General features: G+C 36.5%; 1 protein-coding gene across 1 annotated transcript in view; it reads left to right on the plus strand.

The window, feature by feature from the left end:
* The window catches only part of DST (dystonin), a gene marked incomplete at both ends in the record, with an annotated part of 299,020 nt that overhangs the window by 248,772 nt on the left and 25,405 nt on the right, over positions 1-24,843 (plus strand). The window contains 14 exons of the mRNA XM_080615920.1: positions 1,809-2,012; positions 4,749-4,980; positions 5,334-5,560; positions 6,227-6,349; positions 7,097-7,198; positions 9,503-9,604; positions 10,762-10,935; positions 11,755-11,910; positions 13,945-14,142; positions 14,683-14,811; positions 17,827-17,997; positions 19,237-19,392; positions 19,623-19,829; positions 21,579-21,698. Of these exons, the coding sequence (XP_080472046.1) occupies positions 1,809-2,012; positions 4,749-4,980; positions 5,334-5,560; positions 6,227-6,349; positions 7,097-7,198; positions 9,503-9,604; positions 10,762-10,935; positions 11,755-11,910; positions 13,945-14,142; positions 14,683-14,811; positions 17,827-17,997; positions 19,237-19,392; positions 19,623-19,829; positions 21,579-21,698 (2,301 nt within the window). The remainder of the gene's footprint in view (positions 1-1,808; positions 2,013-4,748; positions 4,981-5,333; positions 5,561-6,226; positions 6,350-7,096; positions 7,199-9,502; positions 9,605-10,761; positions 10,936-11,754; positions 11,911-13,944; positions 14,143-14,682; positions 14,812-17,826; positions 17,998-19,236; positions 19,393-19,622; positions 19,830-21,578; positions 21,699-24,843) is intronic.

A 24,843-nucleotide genomic window follows, 5' to 3' on the forward strand; every position in this document is an offset into this window, starting at 1 on the left:
TTTTTGCATTTTCCCTGGGCTATGCCATTAGCTGAGATTTGTTTGTTAAGTAGAAGATTAATGTCAGGCAATTTTAACACATAATCTGATCTGAAATACTGGAATCGTTTACCCAACAGTAGATCATGGAGAAGACCAAATCATTTATTGTTCTAGTAAAAGAAAAGGAAAGAAAAAAAAGAAAAAGTTCTGAATGTGAATTGAAAACAGTTTTTTATATTCACTTACATTTCTGTTCTGATGTGTTTACTGATGGCTGTCTTTGTTCCAAGTCATGGAATTCGTAGATTTGATTCTGTGAGAGTAACATGCAGTCACTTTGGTTTGAACTGAGTTGTGGTTATGTGTCACATAAGGTTTGGACCCAGAAATGTGCACTCTTATGGCCTTGTGTAAGTTTTTTTGTGCACAAAAATAGATCACACAAAATTATTTTCTAAAAGCTTTCAACCTGCTTTTAGTTTCCCCTTTTCCTAATGTCTGCTAGTCAACATTATTTTTCCTGTTGCAAGGCATACAAATAGACTTAGATTCTCAGTAAGTAGCTAGAGTCAGGGGGGTCTGTATTTTCATTGCCGTTTGTCATCAGGGGACTGTGGAGAGTCATGGTCACTGTCATTTCAATCCTCTCAGCATCTCCTCTTCTGGGAAGGAGTGAGTAAGCAAGCCAGTATCAAGATTTCTTTTTAAGGGAAGGACCTTAGTTGAAGAGAAGAGGATTTATTTACACTGAGACTGGTGTAGGCCCTTTTGTGAGTCTTCATTAATTTAAACAAACTCTCAGCTGGGAGGAACAGAGCATGTGCCTTTCATATTCCTGCACAAGGGCTTCATGGAGTTCACAGCACCAAGAAGGACAGAGCCTCACAAGACAGTGGGATTACTCTGAAAAGGGAGGGATGAGCAGAGAAAATAAATAAAACTGGAGGGAAGGATGGGGCTACTCCTAAAAAAAAAAGCCCCTTTCCCTTTGTCAGATCTATGGGTACAAGTAAACAAAGGCAAAATCCTTAGGCAAGTTGGAAGACACCTTGTGACCTGCCTACTTCCATAAGCTTCTGCAGTCTTCTTCAGTTTTGACTTACTTTGGCGGGGGGATGATGAGAGGGAGTAGACAGCTGAGGTGAGATTTAATTTCTGTACTAATTACTTGTTAAACTTGGTTAAGTAATAGTTCTGCTGTGAAGATAGAGAGGTCCGGTGGCCAGAGGGGAGACTGCTAAACTAAGCTGGGAGGTCTCTACTGATCAGTCTTCCTTGTCCTTTTGTCATTTTCACTGATTTCTTTCACCCTTCTTTGTGCTAGTTTCCTCTTCTTAAATCAAGGATAATTTGAATTACTAATCTTGCAGCACCAGTGCCTCTTTCTATGATGTTCTTCAATTAAAGGCTTTGCAGCAAGTGACAGATATCAACATGAAAAGTGGTGGTGTTACACCCATCTGTAATATTGTCACCATTTCTGTCATTATGGGTACTAAATATCATGGGGAATGTCTCTTGCCAGCATCATATGCATGGTTAACATCTTATATTTTACCTGTAATCGTATGTCCTACAAGAGTGTTGTACAGACCTTTCCAGTGCATCTCTAATTGTGATGTTTCACGCCTGGATAGCTCTGTGTTGGAACGGGAGCGATGACTGGCAAAGCAGTCATTACCTTTATTTGATGTTATTTGTGCTTTACATTAGGATGAAGCGTATTTGTTTGGAATTTCTTGCCAGCTGGATGTGTTAGAAGTGTGGACAGCTGTAATGTGGTGGTGTAAGCGTAAGAAACTGATAAGTTGTTTCGTTTGTTATAGCAACTGCGTGAGCTGATCGCTGAGCACAAGCCTCATATAGATAAGATGAACAAAACTGGGCCTCAGTTGCTGGAGCTGAGCCCAGGAGAAGGTTTCTCTATCCAAGAGAAGTATGTGGCAGCTGACACCCTTTACAGTAAAATTAAGGAAGATGTTAAAAAGCGAGCACTGGCACTGGATGAAGCCATCTCTCAGTGTACCCAGGTATCAATTTAAGTTTAAAGTATAATTGGATTCATTCAAATGGAAAAACACACAGACATTATCATCCTACATGTATACATCAAGACTAAGCCACCATTTTATCTGGATTTTTCAACCTAATGGCCTGTGAATGTTCGTATCACTGCCTATGGCACTAGTTTTTCTGTTTCTCAAGGTCTTATGATGTTATATATTGATCAGTATTGCAACTCTGCTGCAGCTGAAAAATGTTATTGCTTCTTAAATTTTGAAGCAAAAAACCCCCACCACATTTGGTCTAGAAGTGTGGGATTTTCTCTTGCTGGTCTGTTGCTAGCTGATGCTTTGTTTACATGTGGATGTCACTGTTGATCAGTTAACTTGGGTATGGTTATATCTGGAACTTGGCAGCTTTACTTATGATCTGTTACCAGTGGAACCAGTGGGTGATTTAGCAGTAGTAATAGTGATTTTCTTCTTTGCACACACTCAAGAACTTAACAGTTCATGCATGTGTTGCATTATGTAAAAGTATTGTGAGTGAAGTTAGACCTCACAAAATGTCATCATAAGCATAAAATTCAGATCAAGCCCACAAAATCTGCGTATCTTAGGTTCATCACCCTATGCAATGAACTTTGATAGTGTATTGTCACATTCTAAAGAGTTTTAAATATTGGGTTAATTGTCATGAAACCCAACCTGAAATTCTTTTACTCAACCCCAAATTCAGAAAAGAACTCAGTATAACTGTACATGAACCCACTCAAAAACCTGAATAGTTTGTTCTATACTGCTGCTTTTTATAGGAAATTCCATTTTTTTTTCTATTCACTGGCAATTAAGTGCTATGTTCTGCTTAGGTCTAAAGTAATAAAGACATATACCTTAAAGTTCTCGTCAAGTCTCATAGGTCATTGTACTTGATGTCATATCTGTAGCCCCTGCAGACTGAGTTTAAGAACCTGAGGCAAAAAATGACATCAGATATCATCCTGCTTTTGAACTGGTTACAGACATTATTTAACACCTTCCTTATTCACACCTTGGAAAGATGCCTGGTTATTTAGATTCAGTGTTTATCATAAATGCTCAGATCTCCCCTATTTGCAGCTGCGCATTAGAAAGTTGAAGGTATTTACATATTATTCAAGTCCCTGCTTTGTACGTGGTAGACATTAACATATTATACTGGATAAGTACAGAAAGCAAGAATAAAAATTCATTCTTTGGTAGCAGCTAGAGTATAATCAGATGTTGAGAAAATACTTAATGATTTATGCAATACTTTTAGGTTAATTTTATTTACCTAAATGTATATGCAGATGCCAAAGCAAAACATTGTAATGCCCAGAATGTAATTTTATATCATCTTTTTTTATTAAGATACATAGATATATATTTTCAGAGCTCTGTACTGTGATGACTGTGTCAGTGTTTGTCTAGACAGTCTTGGAAGAATAATTATTTAACTCTTCAGGTTTTAAATTATATTAAATTGCATTATATATCAAAGGCAGGACATAACATATGGAACCAGAATGAGAGGTTGTAACAACTTGCATTTCTTCCTTTTAAGTTCTCAAACACCTTGTCTCATTCATTGAAGTGTGAGTACAAGGAGGCCAACTGAGTGTACTGACAACTTAAAAATGTAATTTATATGTCAGTTGTTATCACTTATGTAAGGTTTTGTTGCCACAATCAGTTTTTCAGAAGTCTTGAATGTGGGACGTTTGCTTATCTTTCATAGCACATTTTGCTGGCTTGTATGATATTCACACTTCTAACAAAAACACTGGAGTCTATAACATTAGTCACAGAGTCTGATTGAAGTGGGTTGTATGGTGGTAAAAGTAATCGCACTTGTATTGCCTATATTCCTTTGAATAGAAAGGATGTGTAGCTATCTGTTCACATAAGGTAATCTTCTTGTGTTCTTTCTAGCACCTTTCCCAGGTGTAGCCAGGAGTGGGTTTTGTAGATCCTGGAGGATTATCAGATGCACCCACAGTTTATTAATCTCTTTAATTTGAAAGGGGCATGGTAGTGAGATATTTTTAGGAATCTTGCTGGATCCAAACTGTATTGTAAAGACTAATGTTGGACCTGTACCAAAGACCATGTTAACATAGCTGTCATTGAGCTTCTGGGCTGAGTCAAACATGGGTGAACATAAAATACACACTGGTGTGCCCTTTTAGGTGCAAAAATAATGTACCTTTACTGCACTAACAAGCACCACATGGACAGTAACAAATGTCTTTTTGAATGACCTTACCTATCAAACCTAATCTTGGTTATATGCCAGTATGTTGGTCCTGATATGAAAATGTATGTATTTGATATTAAGGTAAATATCTTTCTAAAAGAATGAAATCAGAAAGCCATGGCTCTTCAAAATAAGATACAAACTACTGTATGAATTGCACAGGACTAAATCTGAGTGGATTATGACATATTTATAGTACCTTCAGATGTAGTCTCTCAGGACTTAATAGTAAAATTCTTTAATTGGAGAGGAAGTACCATTTGCAAGGTCATTTTTGTAATTTAAATATTAAAAGAGGGGAAGAATCATGAGGAGAGTATTTGTTGCAAGTTACAGATATATATGTTGAATAGAGATGTTAAATATGATAATTTTACTGTTCCTTTTTCCAAGAAAATTCTACATGCCATTTTTCATTTGTTGGATTTTTTTTTTTTCTCTCTAATTTCTCTGCCACTTCTTTCTGTCCTTTATTACTCTCCCAGTTTCATGACAAGATAGATCCAACTCTTGAGAGTCTGAAACGCATAGTTGAACGTCTGAGGCAGCCACCTTCGATATCAGCAGAGGTTGAGAAGATTAAAGAGCAAATCAGTGAAAATAAGAATGTGTCTGTGGATCTGGAAAAACTTCAGCCAGTGTATGAGACGCTTAAACAGAGAGGGGAGGAAATGATTGCTCGCTCAGAAGGAGCTGATAAGGATATATCTGCTAAAGGTAGTAGACTGAGGAAAGTTTCATGTAGTGGAAATGCAGCAAGCTGCACTATATAAAAAAATCTTAATTTCTGATGACCACTGATCTGTGGATTGTGTTCTGCTGGAGAAACTGCTAAAGATTTATAAAAACAAAGCATTCGTTTAAAATAATTCATCATGGATTTGACCTTTGTTTTATTTTTAAAGGCCATTTTGGTTGTTCCCACTTAATATTATAAGGAGCCCCATAAAGAAACAATTTTAGAGTCTAAATTTTACAACATACACATATGTTTCTGCTGTGGAACTGTAGAGAGATTTATGGCTCAGAATTGTTTGCCAAGGTAGTAATCTAGTTCCTTTGTTGTTTAGCTGTTCAAGATAAACTAGACCAAATGGTCCTCATTTGGGAAGACATCCAGACCTTGACTGAGGAAAGGGAGGCCAAATTGTTGGATGTAATGGAACTAGCTGAAAAGTTTTGGTGTGATCACATGGCTGTTGTAGCTACTATTAAAGATACTCAGGACTTTATTCGAGAACTGGAGGGACCTGGAGTTGACCCATCTGTAGTCAAGCAACAGCAAGAAGCTGCTGAGGTCAGTAGAAAGTATTTTGTTGACTTGAACTATTTTATTTGCAGCATGCAGAGAAAAGACAGAATTACTGTGGAGAATATTTACGTATACAGAATATACAGAATTACAGGAGAATATTTAATTTGGTTTAGGGACTAAGAGGGATAATTGCATAGAAATTTACTATAATGATATCTCAAGAGTCTATGGTAAATAACATGTATGAGTGCTTAATTGCAGTGAGCATGCAACATGTGCCTGTCATTATATTTACATACCTGTTCATAAACATGTATATAATAAGCATGTCACCAAGACTTTTGAAAGTTACACATGCTTTAGATTCCCTGAGTAATACGTAACATATAAATGAAAGGTGTGCAGATGTATTATGCTCTAAGCCTGTAATTATTTATAGTTAAAGATTTGAAAGTTAAATGATAACCTCTGGAAAAGAAAACACTCTGATTAAACTTCTTGTTTATTTTTTCCATCTCATGTTATAATTTAGACCGATGTCAGTTGATTTCTCTCTCACACTGCAAAGGGATGCTTATATTTTCAGCATCCAATTGTAATTCCAAGTGACCTTAAAGAAAACAAAGGTGTAATCCTGATGTGTTGTATTTTGAAAGCAAACTGTACATAGATTATTAAATTTAGTGTTGTATGTTCTTCTCTTTGTAGGCTGTTAAAGAAGAAATCGATGGACTGCAGGAAGAACTAGAAACAGTTGTGAGCCTTGGCTCTGAACTTAGAGCTGCTTGTGGAGAGCCTGATAAACCTATTGTCAACAAGAGTATAGATGAGGTATGGGAAATGGTGGTGCTTAAATCTGCTATGTTAGGTGGTTGTTCAGCTGAAATCGCTATATCCCACCTGCCCCCAACAAAGTCTGAAAATAGAAATTTTGTGGCAAAAGTGAGACACCCCTGAAGCCTTTGTGGCAAAGTAAGATTTGCCTTTTGGGTATATGAATCTTGACTCAGATTAGAATGTACAGACAATTTTATTTTATTGATTTATGAGTTAAATTTTTTGTAAAAGAAAGATTTTGGTTTTTTTTCAATCCTCACTGACTTAAAGTAGATGGCTATTTTTTGCATAAGTAATGCTAGAATAAATTTCAGCTGTATCTGGTTTATGCCAAGCGAGACATCTTTACTGAGACAATCTTGTTGGGATGATTACAAAATACTTGAATTTCTCTAGGACTTAGCAACGTACATTTCTTTGAAGCTACCTTTATTATAACGATGTAACTCCAAATGATTTAATAATACTATTTCCCATGTTAACTATAATCCCTATATTTATAAAAATATTCAGTAAGCAGTATTGGAAGTTTACAGAAGTTATTGAAGTTAATCCAGAACCTCTAGTGTATTCTGGTGGAAACTATGCAGTGATGGGGAGAACAAGTGTGTTAATATGGAATGAATATGGACTACTCATGCTTAGTCTATTTATGTTATTAATCAGTGAATAATTAGTGAATGCACATTATGCAGCAGTAAAATTCTTTTGTCCACTGGAGTAAGTTGTGCTTAATTGCAGCTGAATTCTGCTTGGGATGCCTTAAACAAAACATGGAAAGAAAGGGTGGATAAGCTTGCTGAAGCTATGCAGGCAGCTGTTCAGTACCAAGATGGACTGCAGGTAAGATGATGTTATGTACCTAACCCATTCCTGAGTCAATAGGATTTAATGTGGTTGTAGTAAAAAATGCCATGTGATTTGGTAAGTGACAAGTGATATATCACTCTGATTATAGTGACTATTTTCTTCATAGGCAGATTTTTCTCAGGGTTGGTGGGGTTTTTTTGTTTTGGGTTGGGGTTTTTTTTGCATTAAAGAATAAATCCATTGCATTGTTTTCTTCATGTAGTTCGTACATTGCACTGTATTTAAATTCAAGATTAATGTCCCCTTGTTTATTGATAAGGGCAGAGTTTTTTTGATACTACACATCCACGGTAATCCTGCTCATATTTTCTTGTGATAGTACTTCATATGATAGGCGAGTTGAAGTTGTGACACGTTTACATGATCTGAAAGAAACAGAATAGATCCATAGATTCACTTGCTGCTATTTTATTTCTGTGGAGGACAGTCAAAGAACTTCAGTGTTATTCCATCTTTTAAATAAGTCAAATATTTAAGTTTTAATATTTTAAGAAAAAAATATTATTAACATAATGTTGCTGGACCATTATACTAATTCTCCCATTATACCAATTCTCAGTATAATTTATCCTGTCACGATACTTTAGAAGATTATTTGCTTTTTAAAGCTGTAGATAAGTTTTCCACCAGTTTTTTAAGATACCTCGTACATTGTACATCCTACAACTGACAAAGTTTCAAAAGAACACCAAACAAAAACCACCACCACCAAGAAAAAAACAAAGCAAGGGGGTGGGACTCGATGACCTTCAAACGTCCCCTCCAACCCAAACTATTCTAAAATTATACAATCTTTTCCCTCTGTGTTCTGGGTGGGTTTTTTTTGCATGTTCTTTGTACATTTTGGCTGAGCGGCAAGCCTCTTATCTTTTGTCACTGAGTGGCTAGAAGAGTGAAACGTTTGAAAAGATTCCAAACATGGTCAGATTTTGCAAAACCTATTTTTTGCTCGGTGGAATGATTGGCTTTCTTGCTTCATTAAATCTTCAAAATTGGTTTCACATGACACCGAGGGCAGTTGCTTGTCTGTTCAGTGCAGATCAAGCAGCAGAATACTCCTTAATAGTAAGACAACATGCCTGCTTTCCAGTGCACTCTCACTGTGTATTTTTCTCCAAGTTCTTCTATGTTCAGACTGCACGGAGGTTGATTTGTAGGGCTACATTAGGAACACTGACATTGGTTTAAGTGCTTTGTAGTTCCTGTGGCTGTACATTGTTCATTCTACAAACTTTGTGAAAGAACTGTATTTGAGTGCCTTCTTATGCTTATTTCAGTAGACATGAAGATTAAGGTTAGCTGCAGCTGCCTCCTGTTGAGCGTGTTGAGGGTAGTTCTCCTTTTCTCGGGGAGCTGTGAAGCAGTAGGCGGCTCTGACAAGCTGTCCTAAGCTTTTCTCTGTAATGAATTACCGATAACAGGCAGGAGGAAAAGGGGCTAGCAGAGATGCTTCTTCACTTATGCAGTTACCCAAATTGATACAGCTATTCTTAATCTGCAAGTAGAGTATTCTTGAGGTGGTTCTGCATTATATCAGAAGCAAAAGAAGTATCCACAAAGCCTCAGAACTGAGGAAGCTTCATGTGTTTTTTAAAGTTATAACTGCATTATCCTATGGAGATTCAGTCAAGCCCTTTTATCCTATGGAGATTCAGTCACTTATGGACCTTTACTACATAATATGTACTGAATGGGGGTCGTGTTCCATGTTGCTTGCACAGATAACATCATCACAGAATCACAGAATGGTTTGGGTTGGAAGGGACCTTAATGATCCCATAATTCCAACACCTCTGCCATGGGCAGGGACACCTTCCACTAGATCAGGTTGCTTGAAGCTCTGTCCTTCAAAAGAAGTTTGTAGTCATCATTTAAAGTGCGTTACCACTCAGCTACTGTCTTCTGTTTTTGCCCCAAAGGAATGCACAATAGAGTTTGTCTTGTATTTACCTTTCAGGGTATTCATAAAAATTGCTGGTTTTACTCGAGAAGTAGACTGCCACTCAGCATGAATACTACTGGCAGAATATTTCTGCTAATAGAAACTCAGTCTTGCAGCATGTACATTCTTGTAACCACTACATGAAATACTTCTGTTAATATTTGATCCCTTGTATTGCGAAGAAACCTAGGTTTTGCTGAAGAGAGCTGTTTCCTTTCAAAGAGTACAGAAGTATTTTTCTCTGGAGTAAAAAGAACCCTGATATTTTACTTAATAAAACTTTTAAACATGACTATTTCTCTGCTCACACTTGAATTTCATACTGTGATTTTCAGGCAATATTTGACTGGGTAGACATTGCTGGCAGCAAGTTAGCATCCATGTCCCCAGTTGGAACAGATCTGGAGACAGTGAAGCAGCAAACTGAGGAGCTTAAGGTATGAACTAGTCATTTATTTCATGTATATTTTTATCTGTCTGCATTTTTCTGTGTTATTCAGTATTCTACTGTATTTTTCAAGAGTCCAAAGTAATTTTCAATATTTAATAAAAAGAATCTGTATGAAAATTTCAAATAACATGTATTTGCAAACTGTTCCGTTACAAATGTGTTTCATTTTAAAATCTCTTCCAAATTTTGGTGAGACCACTTCTTACTCTATGAATATGTTCTGATAGCCCAGAAATACTAGTAACAGCATTCATTCTCTTTCAAAGGCTCTAAGGTTATTATGTGCAGGGTTCTTTTGCTGTGACCTTTATGTTTTCTGATTTCTGCCATTAACAGCTTTCTTGAGGCTCTGAGAGAACGTCTCCAAAGCTTCATTTCTGCCATTATAGGCTTCTGTCTAAATGCTTACAGAGATCACAACATTTCCAATACATGAGTAAGGTGAAAATAGAAATTTCAGTCTAACTTAGAAACCTGTCTGTATGGATTTGAGACTGAGGTGCTCGTGACATTGGTAGGCTATTATGCTGTATATATAAAGAAAAAAAGGGTAGATAATGATCAGGAATGTCCTTGGTTTTGTTGCTCACTGGTACATTTTTTTTTTTTTTTTTGCTGTGGGCAGGTTGTTTAATTACATTATGATGTAACTTCAAGTGAACCACAATCTCACATAGCTCAGAATAGCACACGTTTGGAAGTTGTATTCAGACTGCTGCCCAAATTGCACATACGAGAGGGTTCCCTACTAAAGAAAAATTGCTTTCAGCTCTTTTGAAAAATAATTCTATTTGAAGGTTAAAGTATTATATTATCACAAGCACAAGAGCTGGAACTTACTGAAGATATGTTCTGTTTAAAGACCAGGGATATCACTAGAGAATACTTTCCTGTTGGTAAACAACATCATGCTCAGGTCATACTTAGCAGTTAAGTGCTGGAATAGTAAGACATTGTTGCATATTTTCAGTTATCTGAGACTGTCTGGATTATCAGAAACATTTTGACCCTGGAAAACAACCCACCAAATTTATGAAAGTTGGCAGTGATGCATAAGTAGTGCAAATATTGCTGTACTATGCTATATTCAAAAAGATCATTACTTGTGATATATTTATTTGTATTCTTTTTGTATTGCCACAGCAATTTAAGACAGAAGCTTATCAGCAGCAGATTGAAATGGAAAGGCTGAACCATCAGGCAGAACTATTGCTGAAGAAGGTAACAGAGGAGAGTGACAAGCACACTGTTCAAGACCCTCTCTCAGAGCTTAAACTATTGTGGGACAGCCTAGAAGAAAAAATTATAAGCAGACAGGTAAATAAATTTGAACATGGGAGCTTTATTCATGACTTAGATTTTTGAGAAAAGCTTTTTATTATATATGATGTTTTTATCAATTTACACATTTATTTTTGTTTGGAAATTACAGAACTATATGTAATAAAATTTGAATTTTGCAGTTTATTGAGTTGGTTTTATGGTTTTTAAACCCTTAGCAGTAGTCTTGTCACTTCCTCTGTCAGCAGTGCCATGTCAAATCATTATTATTCTATTTTGGTTATTTGGTGACATCTTAAGTAGCAGTTGAAAACATGTTTATATGTGTAGAAGTAATATTAGCTGCTGAACTGAGCACTTTAAAAAAAAATAACAAACCAACAACTTAATATTAAACTGTTTTAGTGCTCTTTCCTTAAATTATAGAAATGAAAGAGATTTAAGGATGCACTGCTTTGAAGTGTATTATTTTTAATAAACCGAATCATTTCACAACAAAGAAATGGTTTTTAAAAGATTATGCACCAGATTGCATTTATATTGGAATTATGTTTTAAGCGATGAAAAACTACTGTCATATCTCCGACGAGAGAACCTTCAAACTTAACTCTGCTCTGGTTACATGGGTTCTATGAAGGTCAGGAATTTAAGCCTGGAATGTAAGGCTTTACAGGGGAATTGCTAACTCAGCTGTAACTGTAAAGCAGTTGCTTGTTTTGGATAACTGTTTCTCCCTTGGTTTTATGCTATCATATGAATATACTTTGCTCTGGATTACAATGACTAATGGTAATATAAGCCAATTCAATAGCATTGTGAAACCATTTTATTGTTAATTTTATTTTTTTACTATAGCACAAGCTGGAAGGTGCCTTGTTAGCCTTGGGGCAGTTCCAGCATGCCCTGGATGAGTTACTGACATGGCTGACACATACAGAAGACTTGCTGAATGAACAGAAACCTGTGGGTGGAGACCCCAAGGCTATTGAAATTGAACTTGCCAAACATCATGTATGTAATTATAATGAATATTAACTGAAATGTTCTTTTGATGTTTATCTTAGTGGTGAGTCTTGTAGTAAAATTTAACACTTGATAAACAATTCTCTATAGAGATTTTCAAGATGCAGATTATAGCTGAAGTGCAGGCTTGGAATAACTAAGGTCTTTCCTCTTACTCCTCCATATTCTTTCATTCCTTGCATATGCCATGCAAGTGGCATAGGTTTTAGCCAAAGAAAGAGCAGATGACCCTAGTCTCCACATTAATTAATTCATCTTCATGTGATCCAGAGAACTCAAAAGTTGTTGAAGCTACTACTCTCCCTGAAGCAATAAACTCCTTGATTAGTTCTGTTAAAGCCAGGTCTCACAAAAAGCACGTGACTGTTTCACATCCTTTATTCTTTGTTCTTTCTCAGAAAATAGAGGTTTGTTGTTCTGAATTTTGCAAAATTGTATCTCAGTTGAATCCAACTTAACATGAAGAACAGTTCTGTCAAAGTCTTGGCAAACTTTATTGTGACTTTGGAGCCCACAGAAGAATGCTTCCGTTGTGCCTTTATTTTGAAGAGTATCTCCTGAGAGCAAGAGAATTTCATTACCTCTCTGTGACTCTGTGCTGTTCATGACAATGTATTCTTTCTAGGACTGAAGATTTCAATGTCATCTCATTGATACTCTCCTTTCTTTTAAAACTGCCATATGATATTTGGCCTGTATATGATGTGAAGAGTATTCAGAGTCCATTTTGGATTTAAAGAGAATGGTTGAAACTGATAATACACAGATAATTAGGGTATTCTAATAACTAACTATTCTATGATTCTATGATTTTCATTGTGTATTTTAATGCAGTTTCTGAAGCCTTTTGTGTGATCAGCTGGAACTTGAGCCCAGTATGATATCTACATGCTCTGTATGACTAATGTTAGAAACAGGCCCTTAAAAAAAAAAAAAAAAGTTACAGGCACAGATTCTGCTCCGTGAACCCTTTATATTCTTATTCACTGGAAGTGTTTTACTACTGAAGAACCATCCAAGCATCATTTTTATCTGTGCAGGAGTTCGGCAAACACGTGAACTAATCTACTTCCTTTTCATAAAACAGAGTTTATAGGTTAGAAAGTTCACACAGAAGTGCATCCTGCTGTGGTAGCCTGTAAAAACATCTATCTCTTAAATAACTTGGGAAAGAATAGACCTTGTTCTTACTGAGCCTCAGCAGGAAGGAAGGGATAAGATGAATCTGTTTCTCTGAATATCCCTTTTTTTTCCTCCCTATTTAAAATAAAATAACATCTTCCAGTGCTTTACTTAGAAGAATTAAAGCAAATGTGATGTGCATTTTGTATACATAGGCTACTTGTGACTTCATGTTTCATCAAGTTCTCTGTATAGTTTAATTCTAAAGTTCCTTTGTGTTTAGCTTTATATTTTTTTTCTCTATGCCAGCATTTTGTGGGAGGTAAGTTTGAACCTGCCCCATGGAAGACAGCAGTCATAAACTGAAGTTTCTTAGATGGGAGTTTACCATTCCCTTCCGAACCATTTTACATATTCTCTTTTTTTTTTTTTTGTCGCAGTATGGCATGGCAGGCACATAGTATTCTTGTTCCTCTTTTTCTTCTCTTTTCAAACAAGTAGTTGACACTGCTATATATAACTTTTTTACACCTTACCCTCAAAACCAAAATAAAATCCTATCAAATAAAAGGATGTAGCAAATTAAGGAAAGTGAAGAAATAATTCTTCGCTAGCAGTACTAAAAACTTTCCATTATTTCAGAAATATATATTATTAGGATATATTCTTTTATAATATATAGTTTTTTCCAAGATCTAAAAATAAAATGTAGTATTGCAAAAAGGTCTGTTTTGGCTTTTGATTGGAGAGACCTTAGTTACTAGCTTTAATTTTCTAATACCTGTGCTGATGCTAAACTGTTGTCTTGTCACTGGATTAGGACTAGCTCAGTCACTCTTATTGCCTTCATTCAATAATTTATTAACATGGCCAGTCTTACATGCTCTGTTACAATTGTAGGTACTACAAAATGATGTTTTAGCTCATCAGTCTACAGTGGAAGCAGTTAAGAAAGCAGGAAATGACTTGATTGAATCAAGTGCTGTTGAAGAAGCAAGTAATTTACGGAGCAAGCTGGAACTTCTGAATCAGCGCTGGCAAAACTTGCTGGAAAAAACAGAACAAAGGAAACAGCAGCTGGACAGTGCCTTGATCCAGGTGAAAAGGAAAATGATCAAGTAAAGAGATAACTCAGGAAAAGTGTCTTTTTTACATGAAATACAGAGCTAAATGAAGTTGGCCTAAATCAAAACCATAATGCAGACCCTCCTGAATTTGGAGGAAGTTTTGATGCAGCTATATCTTCCCACAGCTGGTCACTTTTATATTGCTGAATCAAGATTTCAGCTTTTGGCCTACATATTTTTAAAGGGTGAAATTCCTGCATAGCTATATTATTCAGGGAAAAGATTGATCTCAGAGTTGCTCGTTTAGCCTGCTTTCAAGATTTCCATGGGATTTGTTTTTGTTTTTGTCAATTAGATTGGATTGAGTTAGTTTAAATTTTGGGTTGTTTGTTTTTTTTTCTTTGGGTTTTGGTTTTTTGTTGTTGTTGTTGTTGTTTTCTTTTGTTTATTTAATTTCCTTTGATTATTGCAAATATCTGGTTAAATCTGTTGCCAGTACACTTCTCCATCTGAGCTGGTATTAGAATGGAGAATATTTAAGTAAGGTCTAAAATGATGTGTTGTAATTTAGGCCCAAGGTTTCCATGGTGAAGTTGAAGATATGCAGCAATGGCTGACAGACACAGAACGTCAGCTGTTGGCATCAAAACCTGTTGGAGGTTTACCAGAAACAGCAAGAGAGCAGCTTAATACCCATATGGTAAGTATCAGTATTAGAATGTTTTGCAAATTGCATTTCAGGACTAACTATTTTTCAAGAGTGTTTATGGTAAATACAGAGCATGTTCTATATATCACAATGTCTGTACAATATCCTAAAGAATTTTAATAGCCTTCAAAACAACACTGTTATTTTCAGTGTAGAAAAAGTAGCTGCTTGGGAGGTGCCCAAAGCTGAGCCATTAATAGTGTGGAGACAGAAATAAAAGAATTTTTCCATCTTTATTCTTAGAAAGAAAAACAGAAATGTTTATAAATTTTTCAGTAATTCTTATATTTTTCCTTCTGTCCTCATAACTACATTTATACTTTTCTAAGGTATGAAGATGAATCTAAAAGTGGTTCACATTCATTGGGCTTTGAATTGAGAGACTCGATCCTTTATTCTCAATCTAACCAAAGCTGACATTAAAGTCATCATGAGCAAAATGTAATAAGGACTACTGGCTCATATAAAGACTTGGCTTTAGAAATGGCAAGCTAATCAGGATATCTGAGTTATTCCCTTCCTGCCCTTCCTTCCTCTTTAGGAAACATGGAGTTCTCTGCCATATAGAACTATAGGACTTAAAAAAAGACACTTAAACTTGATATCTTACCTGAGAGAAAGGTGGTTCGTAGTGTTCCATTCATGTAAAATCATGCTATGCTGTTGGGCCAGGATATAAACTCAAACCAAGTGATCTAAACTCCTGACCTTCTGGCTCAGACATAACAGTGATATTTACTGAACTGTCCTTGAACTCGAATACACCTGACACCATTTCCGTTAGAATGCTGCATTGTCAAAGCTTTAAAAATCAGATTTGTTTTGGAATGATGCTGAAAATCCTTGCCCACCAATGTAGGGCACTCTTTTTCTCTTCTGTTTTTTTTCTTTTTTCCTCCAAAATTTACCAATAACTATTTTTGAGAAGGAAAATAATTTAAAGTTTTAAAATCAGTTATGATAGGAAATTACGCCACAAAAATAACCTTGCATTTTGAACTCCTCCAGTCCTTCTCTTTTTGTCTTTTTCATCCTGGACTTAAAGTAAGATTAGGACCAAAAAAAATTGCCTGGAAAATTTCAGGGTTTTCTTTGGTACATTCTTATAATACACAGATTTTCTATACTTATTCTTACAGATAGATTAGTTAAGGAATCTTTAAAGTGAATGTAGTATTATAGTTGGAACAAATATAAAATGTGTCCCAGTAATATGTACTTCATATGTACAATCATTTCCTAACTGTACATTTCAAAGATTGTTACTATCATTTAACTGCAGGCATGGAATTGCCATCCTTTAATGTATGTAACCCTTAAAAAACAGGGCTTGATTTCAGTATGTCAGTTAGTTAAAGGCCAGTGCATCTGTGTAAATCCTCTCTCCCTATCTCCCTTTCCCTCTCTGTTTTTGTTTTGTGGCAACTGAAATGTTGAAGCCACTTGTCATCTTGAGTGCTACTTACCATGAGTTCCACATTTCAACTTGCTCCTAAGTGATATAAACCATGTTAATTTGTGACATGAAACTGAAGAAGAAAATTTTGCACTGTATTTTGAGATACATTGATATATTTTGAGTGAGATTTGATTCTCACTGGAAATAAAGTTATGAACCATCTCTTGAGTTATGATGTCTGTTTCTTCAGATAGGAATAAAAGAGCACTCAGCCATAATCAGTTCACAGATGGAGTTGGGATTGAGCAGCATTTCTAGCTAAGGCAACACCGAGAAAACAAAAGATCTGAGGAGACATTACAGGACACCAGCAGGAAAAGGGCTTAAAAAGAGGGTTGTTTGGCTCTCCCAGTGCTGCTTAGAACATCCCTCTCTTTTTCTTACAATAATTTTTTTTTGTTCCTCCTGTAAAAAGAACTTTGTTTCTGCCCTGTTAAGAGTGTGACTGTCCTGCAGATATAATCACTGTGGTGAACCCCTGTCTCAGACTGAGCCCAGACACAGTGTTTGGGGCTGGCCCTCCCACACCTTGCTGTGTCTGACCTGTGCTGTGCTCCTTATGTTTACTTCTGAGGGGTGCTTGTGCTGCATTAAATAAGATGCTCTGGGGAGTTACGGAAACCAGAAATTCTGTAGGGTGTTTGAGAGGAAGCAGGCTAGATGACTCCACTGTTCGTAATCCTCAGAAAGAAAGCAAAAAGCTGTTAAAATCTTAGTTCATAGTTGAACCTGCTTCCTGCTTTGTTTTGCCCTTCTCTGTGACCTTCTCTGCAACCCTATGTACAGTTCTCCCTTAACCTAGAGAAAATGTTGAGTTTGGGCTCTTGTCCTGGGAATCAGAGGAAAAAGTTTTTTCCTCCTATTTGCAAGCCACTTACTGCTCATCTGGAAGATGTTCCTCATTTTGGAGTCTGCGGCAGCTTCATTAGTACATTTTGTATGGTCTGTTACAAATATTGAACATAGCCTTCTGAATCACAGGAATGCAATACACCTCGTTTTTTACATGGTTAAAAAAGAATAGTTAGTAGAATAGTTAGCAAGTAAAACAGTTGTTACCATTATTCTAACAGCTTCCTTTGTATGTGTAAAATGTCTTCGGTGCTCTTCCCTGGTGAATGAAGGAAGGTAGAAAACAAAAGAGACAAGGTACAATAAAGCAGCCCTCCCAAGTTGTCCCACCCACTTTTGAAGGTGTATTGAATAGGTCTGGGCTTTCAGTGCACTATATAATGCAGACACTTTTTGTGTTTCAGATGGACTTTAAACCAACCAAATTGTAGCAAATCTTGTGCAATAAGCACATTGTACTTTCTTTGCCAAGCTTTGGATCTCAAAGAAAACATCTGACAGAAAATACAAGTTTTCATTTCCTGAAGAATCGGGCCCTTTCTTTGCTCATTTGGCTTTTTATGAATTACATATATTTCCTTTATTAGTCTTAATAATATGCCCTAAATGTTGAGGGAGGAATAAATGTTATGCCAGCATTTGTAAAGAGTGTTGAATTTCTACCTGACTTATTTTTTGGTGCTTGCTTTATTTAGGAACTTTGTGCTGCCTTTGAAGCCAAAGAAGAGACATATAAGTGTCTAATGCAGAAAGGCCAGCAGATGCTCGCAAGATGCCCAGAGTCTGCTGAAACAAACGTTGAGCAGGACATAAATAACTTAAAAGAAAAATGGGAATCAGTACAAACAAAGCTCAGTGAAAGAAAAGTATGTGTTTTTACATAAAAATAGAAGTGTAAATCATATATGTAAGAACGTTAATGTTCAGTGTGTTATGCATACGTACTTGCTTGATCTTTAAATTCAGTTGTAGAGACAGTTATGCAAAATGCAGTGGTATATTTAGAGAGTACTGGGGAAAAATGGGATTCAGGAAGATGATTATCCATAATTTGGGGGGAGGATGTTTGAGAATGGCACGAGTCTGCTCCATATGTTCCATAGAAATATGTTAAATGATACTGATAATGCTCAGGGCTTTTCTGGTTTTTATTACAGTAATCGTAGACAGGAGAGAGTGAATAAAATTATTTGATCATTCAAGTTTCTCTCCTTCTCAGTACAGAATCGCTGCATTAATTTACCTAGCTTTTATCCATGTCTTTTTTCTTAAACTTCCCAAATGCTTGGCCTTTTGCCATGTACTTCAAGTGACTACCTTCTGTTCTAACATAGATCAATGGCATGATTTCACCAATATGCAACATACGTTTTCTTATTATTCATTTCATTTTGCTTTTGTTTCTTCATGAACTATAGTCCATTTGTTCTACCTCAATCAAACAATGAAGAATATCAATAATTACAAACAGGGTAACTCCCTGTACAGTCCTGATTTTAATACAGTCTTATTTTAATGTAAGAATGCTGGTGTTTCTTAAGGTAACTGTATAATATAAGAACATCAAACTAATTAATACTCAATATGAGCATCTTTTTGCGGGAAGCTATAAGGTTAGGGTGCTCAGTTATGCCAGCAGTGCAGTTGTTTGAAAATTACTGACTGTTGTCTCATGATCAATAGAAATTCTGTATTCAAAATTCAGGCAACCTAAATGGCAATTGGACATCATTAGAAAGAAGTGGGGTAGGCAAACTTGTTCTTTGTTCTACTGGTTTTGTTTTGAAATTGGTAAATCCATATGTCCTGTTAAGATTAAGTAGTAGAAGATGTAATATTCTAATGTGGAAAATTTTATCTTGATACTAGGTACTGTCTTTTCTATTCATCTATCATGCATAATTTTGCTGTTATTCTTTTATCTCTCTCCTTTAATATGCTCAAATGTAGGCTGTTAGTTTAGAACTTGGAAACTTAGAGTTGGAAAAATGTTTTAAAATGCTAAACTAAAATGGTTTACTCCAAAATGCTGAACTAAAATGGTTTACTTGGCTGAAGCTCCTGCACAATATCAACTGCTGTTAAAGTATGACCTATCTTTACAGACCAAACTGGAAGAAGCCCTCAATTTAGCGATGGAGTTCCACAACTCACTTCAAGATTTCATCAATTGGCTTACTCAGGCTGAGCAAACTCTAACTGCAGCTTCTCGGCCAAGTCTTATCTTGGACACTGTCTTGTTTCAAATTGATGAACACAAGGTATGTAAAGAAACAGATGTGCAATGTTTTTCTCCCACTTTGTGTAGATACTTCAACGATGTCCAAATGAACCCTGTAACACTGGCACTTGAAGAAACATTTAATTTGTTTAGAATTGGATTTTGTAGTCTTTCTTGCTACATCATTCTTTTATCAGACTGTTTTTTTCACTGTTTACCCGGTGCTTCAGCAGCATAATATTGAAAGTAATTTTCTCCTTTTTTTCCAAGGTTTTTGCCACAGAAGTGAATTCTCATCGAGATCAGATCATAGAGCTGGACAAAACTGGAACCCACTTGAAATATTTCAGCCAGAAACAGGATGTTGTCCTTATTAAGAATCTGCTGATTAGTGTACAGAGTCGATGGGAAAAAGTAGTTCAACGCTTAGTTGAAAGGGGAAGAGCTTTGGATGATGCAAGGAAAAGAGCCAAACAGGTAATCGAACAACAGCTGTTGTACACTTCTTTGAACTTGGCTGTAATTACATCCAGGCTTGAAGTTTATGGTGCCTTAAAGCACTTTCAAGTAAGCCTTGAGTTTAGTGTAACAGACACTGTTGAGTTAGTGGAGCAATTTCTGTGATTCAATCATAGAGCACTTCATTTGGGAGGGGAAAGTGTCATTTTCAACCTAAGCAGTGACTTCTCTCTGCAATACAGGATAGTCTGAAAGAAGAAGTTACAGTATGCCTTCCAGATGTATATTAGTGCCATCTATGCTTAAAAAGAAGTTTCACAATCAACCCCTTATACTTTAAAGAATGTGATGAACCCCTTTCAAGTAATCTGTGGGAGTTTCCCTTAATATTTCGTTTTGGGGTTTGTCTTGTGCTCTGATTGATGCTCATCACTTCCTCAATCTCTTATGTTAGTTACTAGACCAATATTTTCTGTGTGGTAAGATATCTCCATTTATTTTCTTAAAAACCTGGAGAGTTGTTGGGGTTTTTTTGGGTTTGGTTTTTTTGTTTTTCTTTTTTTATACTGTTTTCCTCACCAGGGAGTGTTCATGTTTTTTTCCTTAGATTGATGTTCCCTTCACTGAGGAACAAAAATGATAAGATGCAGAATATGTGAGAGGAGTATAATTTGTTTAAATATCAATAGGACGTTCTAGCTTCTTTTTATTCAAGTGAACATGACTATTCAAGATTTGGTAATGTTCACAGGCAAACCACATAGCCATGTTTACTGCTACTACCACTCAGCTCATAGAGTAAGAACTACTCTGAGCAATAAATTAGCCTATAAGACAATCAAGTGATACTTGTTTTCCAGCAGTGTCTCTTGTGGATTCACGCACACAGCAGTTCTGCAATGAGATGGATTTTGTTTCTATATCCATTTAGAGAGCTCAATACAATAAGTTGCTAATTTAGGATGACACTTACCTCTGCAGAGCAGGGAGGGAGTACTGAAGGGTACAGGTGTCAAGGCCTGAGCCACAGCCCTTAAACAACAGGGTCCAGGAGCCTTGAGAGATTTCTGAACTAGTTTTTGTGCTTTCATCTGTAGGCATCCTAGGCAAGAAGAATCTTCAAAAGAGACAGAGAGAGAGAAGCAACCAGCTTAGAAAAATTGAATCCCAGAGGGATGTCACTTTGTGAAAGCTAGTTGAATCTTTAGTCTTTCCCTGCTTCCTTCCCTGAAGCACTCTTTTTCTTCAGACAGGAAGGAAGATCAAGAATATGTTCCTTGCCCGTCAAGATAGCATTTGATATAATGAGAGCATTTATGAATGTCCCAGGGAAAATATTGGGCTTTCATCCAGACAGGAGTTTTCCCTAGTGATTGACTACCGTTATGGGACATGTTGATATGTTGTCCCATGTAGGCAGCTAAACCCCATTCTTGCTGTATTTACAATTCATTACTAAGAATATAGGAAGCTAAATGAGCAAGGCATCAACAGAAGTTACCCTTATGTCTCTGAAAGATACATACTGTGTACGTAGGTCATGTAGTTTAAAGGTTGCTAATTCACCTGGGAGAAGGGAGGCTAAGTCCAGTTGGTATGTGGTTGGGCTAGTCCTGTTTGAGACCAGGGAGAAAAAGCACACCAAATCTTTCCAAAGTCTGCCAAATACTCGGTTGGCCTATAGAGAACTGGTTGGGGTTTAATGTTTTCAGACTATTTTACGAACCAGTGAATTTTAAATTCTATGCAAATCTCACTTCCCTGCAGTTCCATGAAGCCTGGCACAAACTTATGGAATGGCTGGAAGAGTCAGAAAAATCTTTGGATTCAGATCTTGAAATTGCAAATGACCCTGACAAAATAAAGATGCAGCTCGCACAGCATAAGGTGAGTTGTGAGTGATGACATGCAAAGTGGCCAGTGAGGTGGAGGTAAGCCTGTCAGCCTTGTATTGTTTAGTCAGCAAATGAAGTAGATTTGTGGCCTCATTAGAATGGAGTGCTTATTTGCATCAAATTAAGTGGTGGTGTGTTACAGGCGGGGAGTGAAAAAAAACTTTTCACAGTACTTGGTCTGTGGTGGAATAATAATAAAGGACCATGGAAATTTTGGAATCTCTGAAGAGGTTTTATTGCAGATTTTTTTTTCAGTTCTTAAACCAGAAATTGACTGGTTTTCATCTAGAAAGGACAGTGACACCATTAGGAGCAAAGGTGGTTTTTCTTCATGGGATTCAGAATTCCAGGACCAGCTTTCCACAAACCCAGATACTGTAGGTGAAAATGTAAAAATCCCCCTGATTGACTTGGCTGTGCAAACAAATAATGATAATACAACTACTCTTCAGTTTCATCAGACACAGAGCAAAAGGAAAGACATAAGAAGTCTTTACTTCATTTTTAATTTTGAAAAGAGCCTAGGATAATATATTACTGAGGATCAAGTAGGTAAGTGGTAGAATCCTCAGAGACAGACTGTCTCAAGATTTATCTTGGAGCAGTTTCATCAGAGACAGAATACTGAGAGATCATTAATTTTTCTGCATTTTGGCAATGTATTTTCTTCTACACTTCTTGTGAGTTTTACTGTTCTCCATTTACTGCTATTTTTTCATTCTGCACAATATTCCCAGTGGTTTGCATCTCTAATTTTTTTCTTCTCAGTGTAGCTTCTGATGATTGCTTTTACTCCAACAAGTTTTGCCATGTTTATTGGTTACTGCATCAGTCTGCTTTATATTTTTAAAATATCTCAGTTTACATTATGATTTAAATATTATTTATGAACCAGGAAAGCGTTCTCCTTTAATATGGCTAAAATTGGCTGTTCGTCAAGCAAAAAATAGTTTTACCTATGTTTGCTGTTAAAGCTTCTAGAACAAACCTACATTAACATTCTGTTATGCAAGTGCTGCAATTTCAGTTTGTTCTGGGATTGCTGCTGTTGCCAGAATTTGAAGACAGCAATGGGAATTGAGGAAAAAAAACTTGCTGTTAAGATAGTCTTTCTTGTCTTCTCTGACTGTATTAGTCTTTTAAATCATTTCACTCCTGTCTTTATATAAGCTCAAACTCCTCATGAGTACAGTCAACACACTGCGACTATTCTTTGAGGTCTTTTCAGGACTCTACCTATATTCTTCTCCCCCCTTCTGAAACATTAAACATGATAATCCCACTTGTTCTTTATACCTACAGCAGTGCATTTTGTGAACTCAGGCTTCCTCACATGGATTGGCAGACTCATCACTTCTCTCAGTTATATCTATTCTCCAGCTTCTTTTCCTATAAAATGCTGCAAAGAATAGCTACTTGAGTTGCTTGAATCTCATTAGGGAATTGGATGGGACATTAGGATTGAAACTGACAGTTTGGAGGAAAAAGATGAATGTATGTGAGAGAGGGAATTCTGTGAACTTTGTGACTTTAAACTTCAAGCAGTTCCCCCTCTCAAGAAATCAACTCAATTGTTTTTTAATGAGCTGTCAAATCTCCAAACACTGCAGTGTCCTTCCTTGTAAGTTGAGTCTTTTCCTTCTACTCCCACATATACCCTCTGTGTCTGTCTTTGTCTTTCTGTCCAGCCTTGAAGGTTTCCTTGCTCCATTTAGTGAACGATTTTGCTATCTGAACTGAAGTGTGTGCTGTAAGCAATAATTTGGACTCACTCTTTGCCAATTGTTACTGCCAAAACAACAACAAAAAAAGCCCCTGAAAGAGAAAAGCCAAGACAATATGTTTTCTCTCTCACTCATATCTAGTGTGTTGCCAGGGACTTTTGGGGGTTATTCATGGTCTGTTTATCAGCAATTTTTTCTCATTTTTAGAAATCAGGAATGGAAAAGCCCATACTAGGTCATCCAATCCATTCCTGTGCTAATGCTCAATGTTTCTTACAGTACATTTATGTGAACCTGGATAACTTTGTCTGTATGTTCCCATCTTCCTTAAAGGAAAGGTAGACAGATGAACAAAATCTCAGTAATTAGCTTACCTGTCTGCTCTGGGCAGCTTAAATCAAAATCTACTCCCAGTTACATCTCTGTGAAATAAAATGGAAGTAGATGTGGTATAGTGTGTGTAGTCTCTCAAAGAATGAATTGACTACAACCCTTTGTTCACCTTTACATCTATTTTTTTCCTCAATGATCCTTCTCTGACAGCAATTTCATTGTGTTTCCTCATGCACACCAAGTCACACTGTGCATGTAGTGTTAAGTAGTTAACAAACCCCATTGAATAAATATTGTTTGTATTGAAGGAACTTTCATAAAAGAGGTTTATTTTCATTTTGAAAATTGTTTTTATTTTTATTGTAGTTTTAGCTTGACAGTGGTGTTTGTATTCTTTCTTAAAGTGTGTTTCCTTGTTTTAGATGAGGAAAATAAAAGGACAGTAAGGAAATACTAAATTACAAAACAAATTGGTTTTGGTTGTTTTTTTTTTTTTTTCCCTGATGAATTCTGATCCTCAGGATCCTGAAATAACCTTAAAGTTAGGACAGTACAGTGCTAAATACCAAGCAAGTTTTAGAAAAGGAACCTTGGATCCCCCTATGTAAAGTGGTTACACTGTCCACATGGCATAACCCAGTGTCTGCCTCCTACTTAAGACACCTCCATTCCACCTATGCTTTCCCTGACACACATTCACATCTAAAAAGAGAATATGGCTCTGTGGATGCATGGGAAAGTTGGTGGAGGAGTTGGGAATTGCTGTTGCACAGGCTGGTGCAGACCAGCTGGGAACAGCTTGCCAGTCTGAGGTGAGCAGCTGTGCACATGCTGGCAGTGATGATGAGGCATCCTTGCAGTCTTTACATGCCTGAGGAATTACTGTGAGATATAAGTGGTAACTGTTTCCTTGCTGGATGTGGTGATACTGAATGTTGCTCTGAATTAGATGAAAATCTGCCTCAGCAAACATTGAGCAAAATCTCTTTTGGCTTTTCGTGGAGGGGGGCGGGGGGGAAAGAACAGGCATATGTATTTGATTCCATAGATATGACTTTACTAAAGTGGATTTGTGATTTT

This window comes from Psittacula echo (assembly GCF_963264785.1).
Source record: "Psittacula echo genome assembly, chromosome: 4".
Taxonomy (NCBI): Eukaryota; Metazoa; Chordata; class Aves; order Psittaciformes; family Psittacidae; genus Psittacula; species Psittacula echo.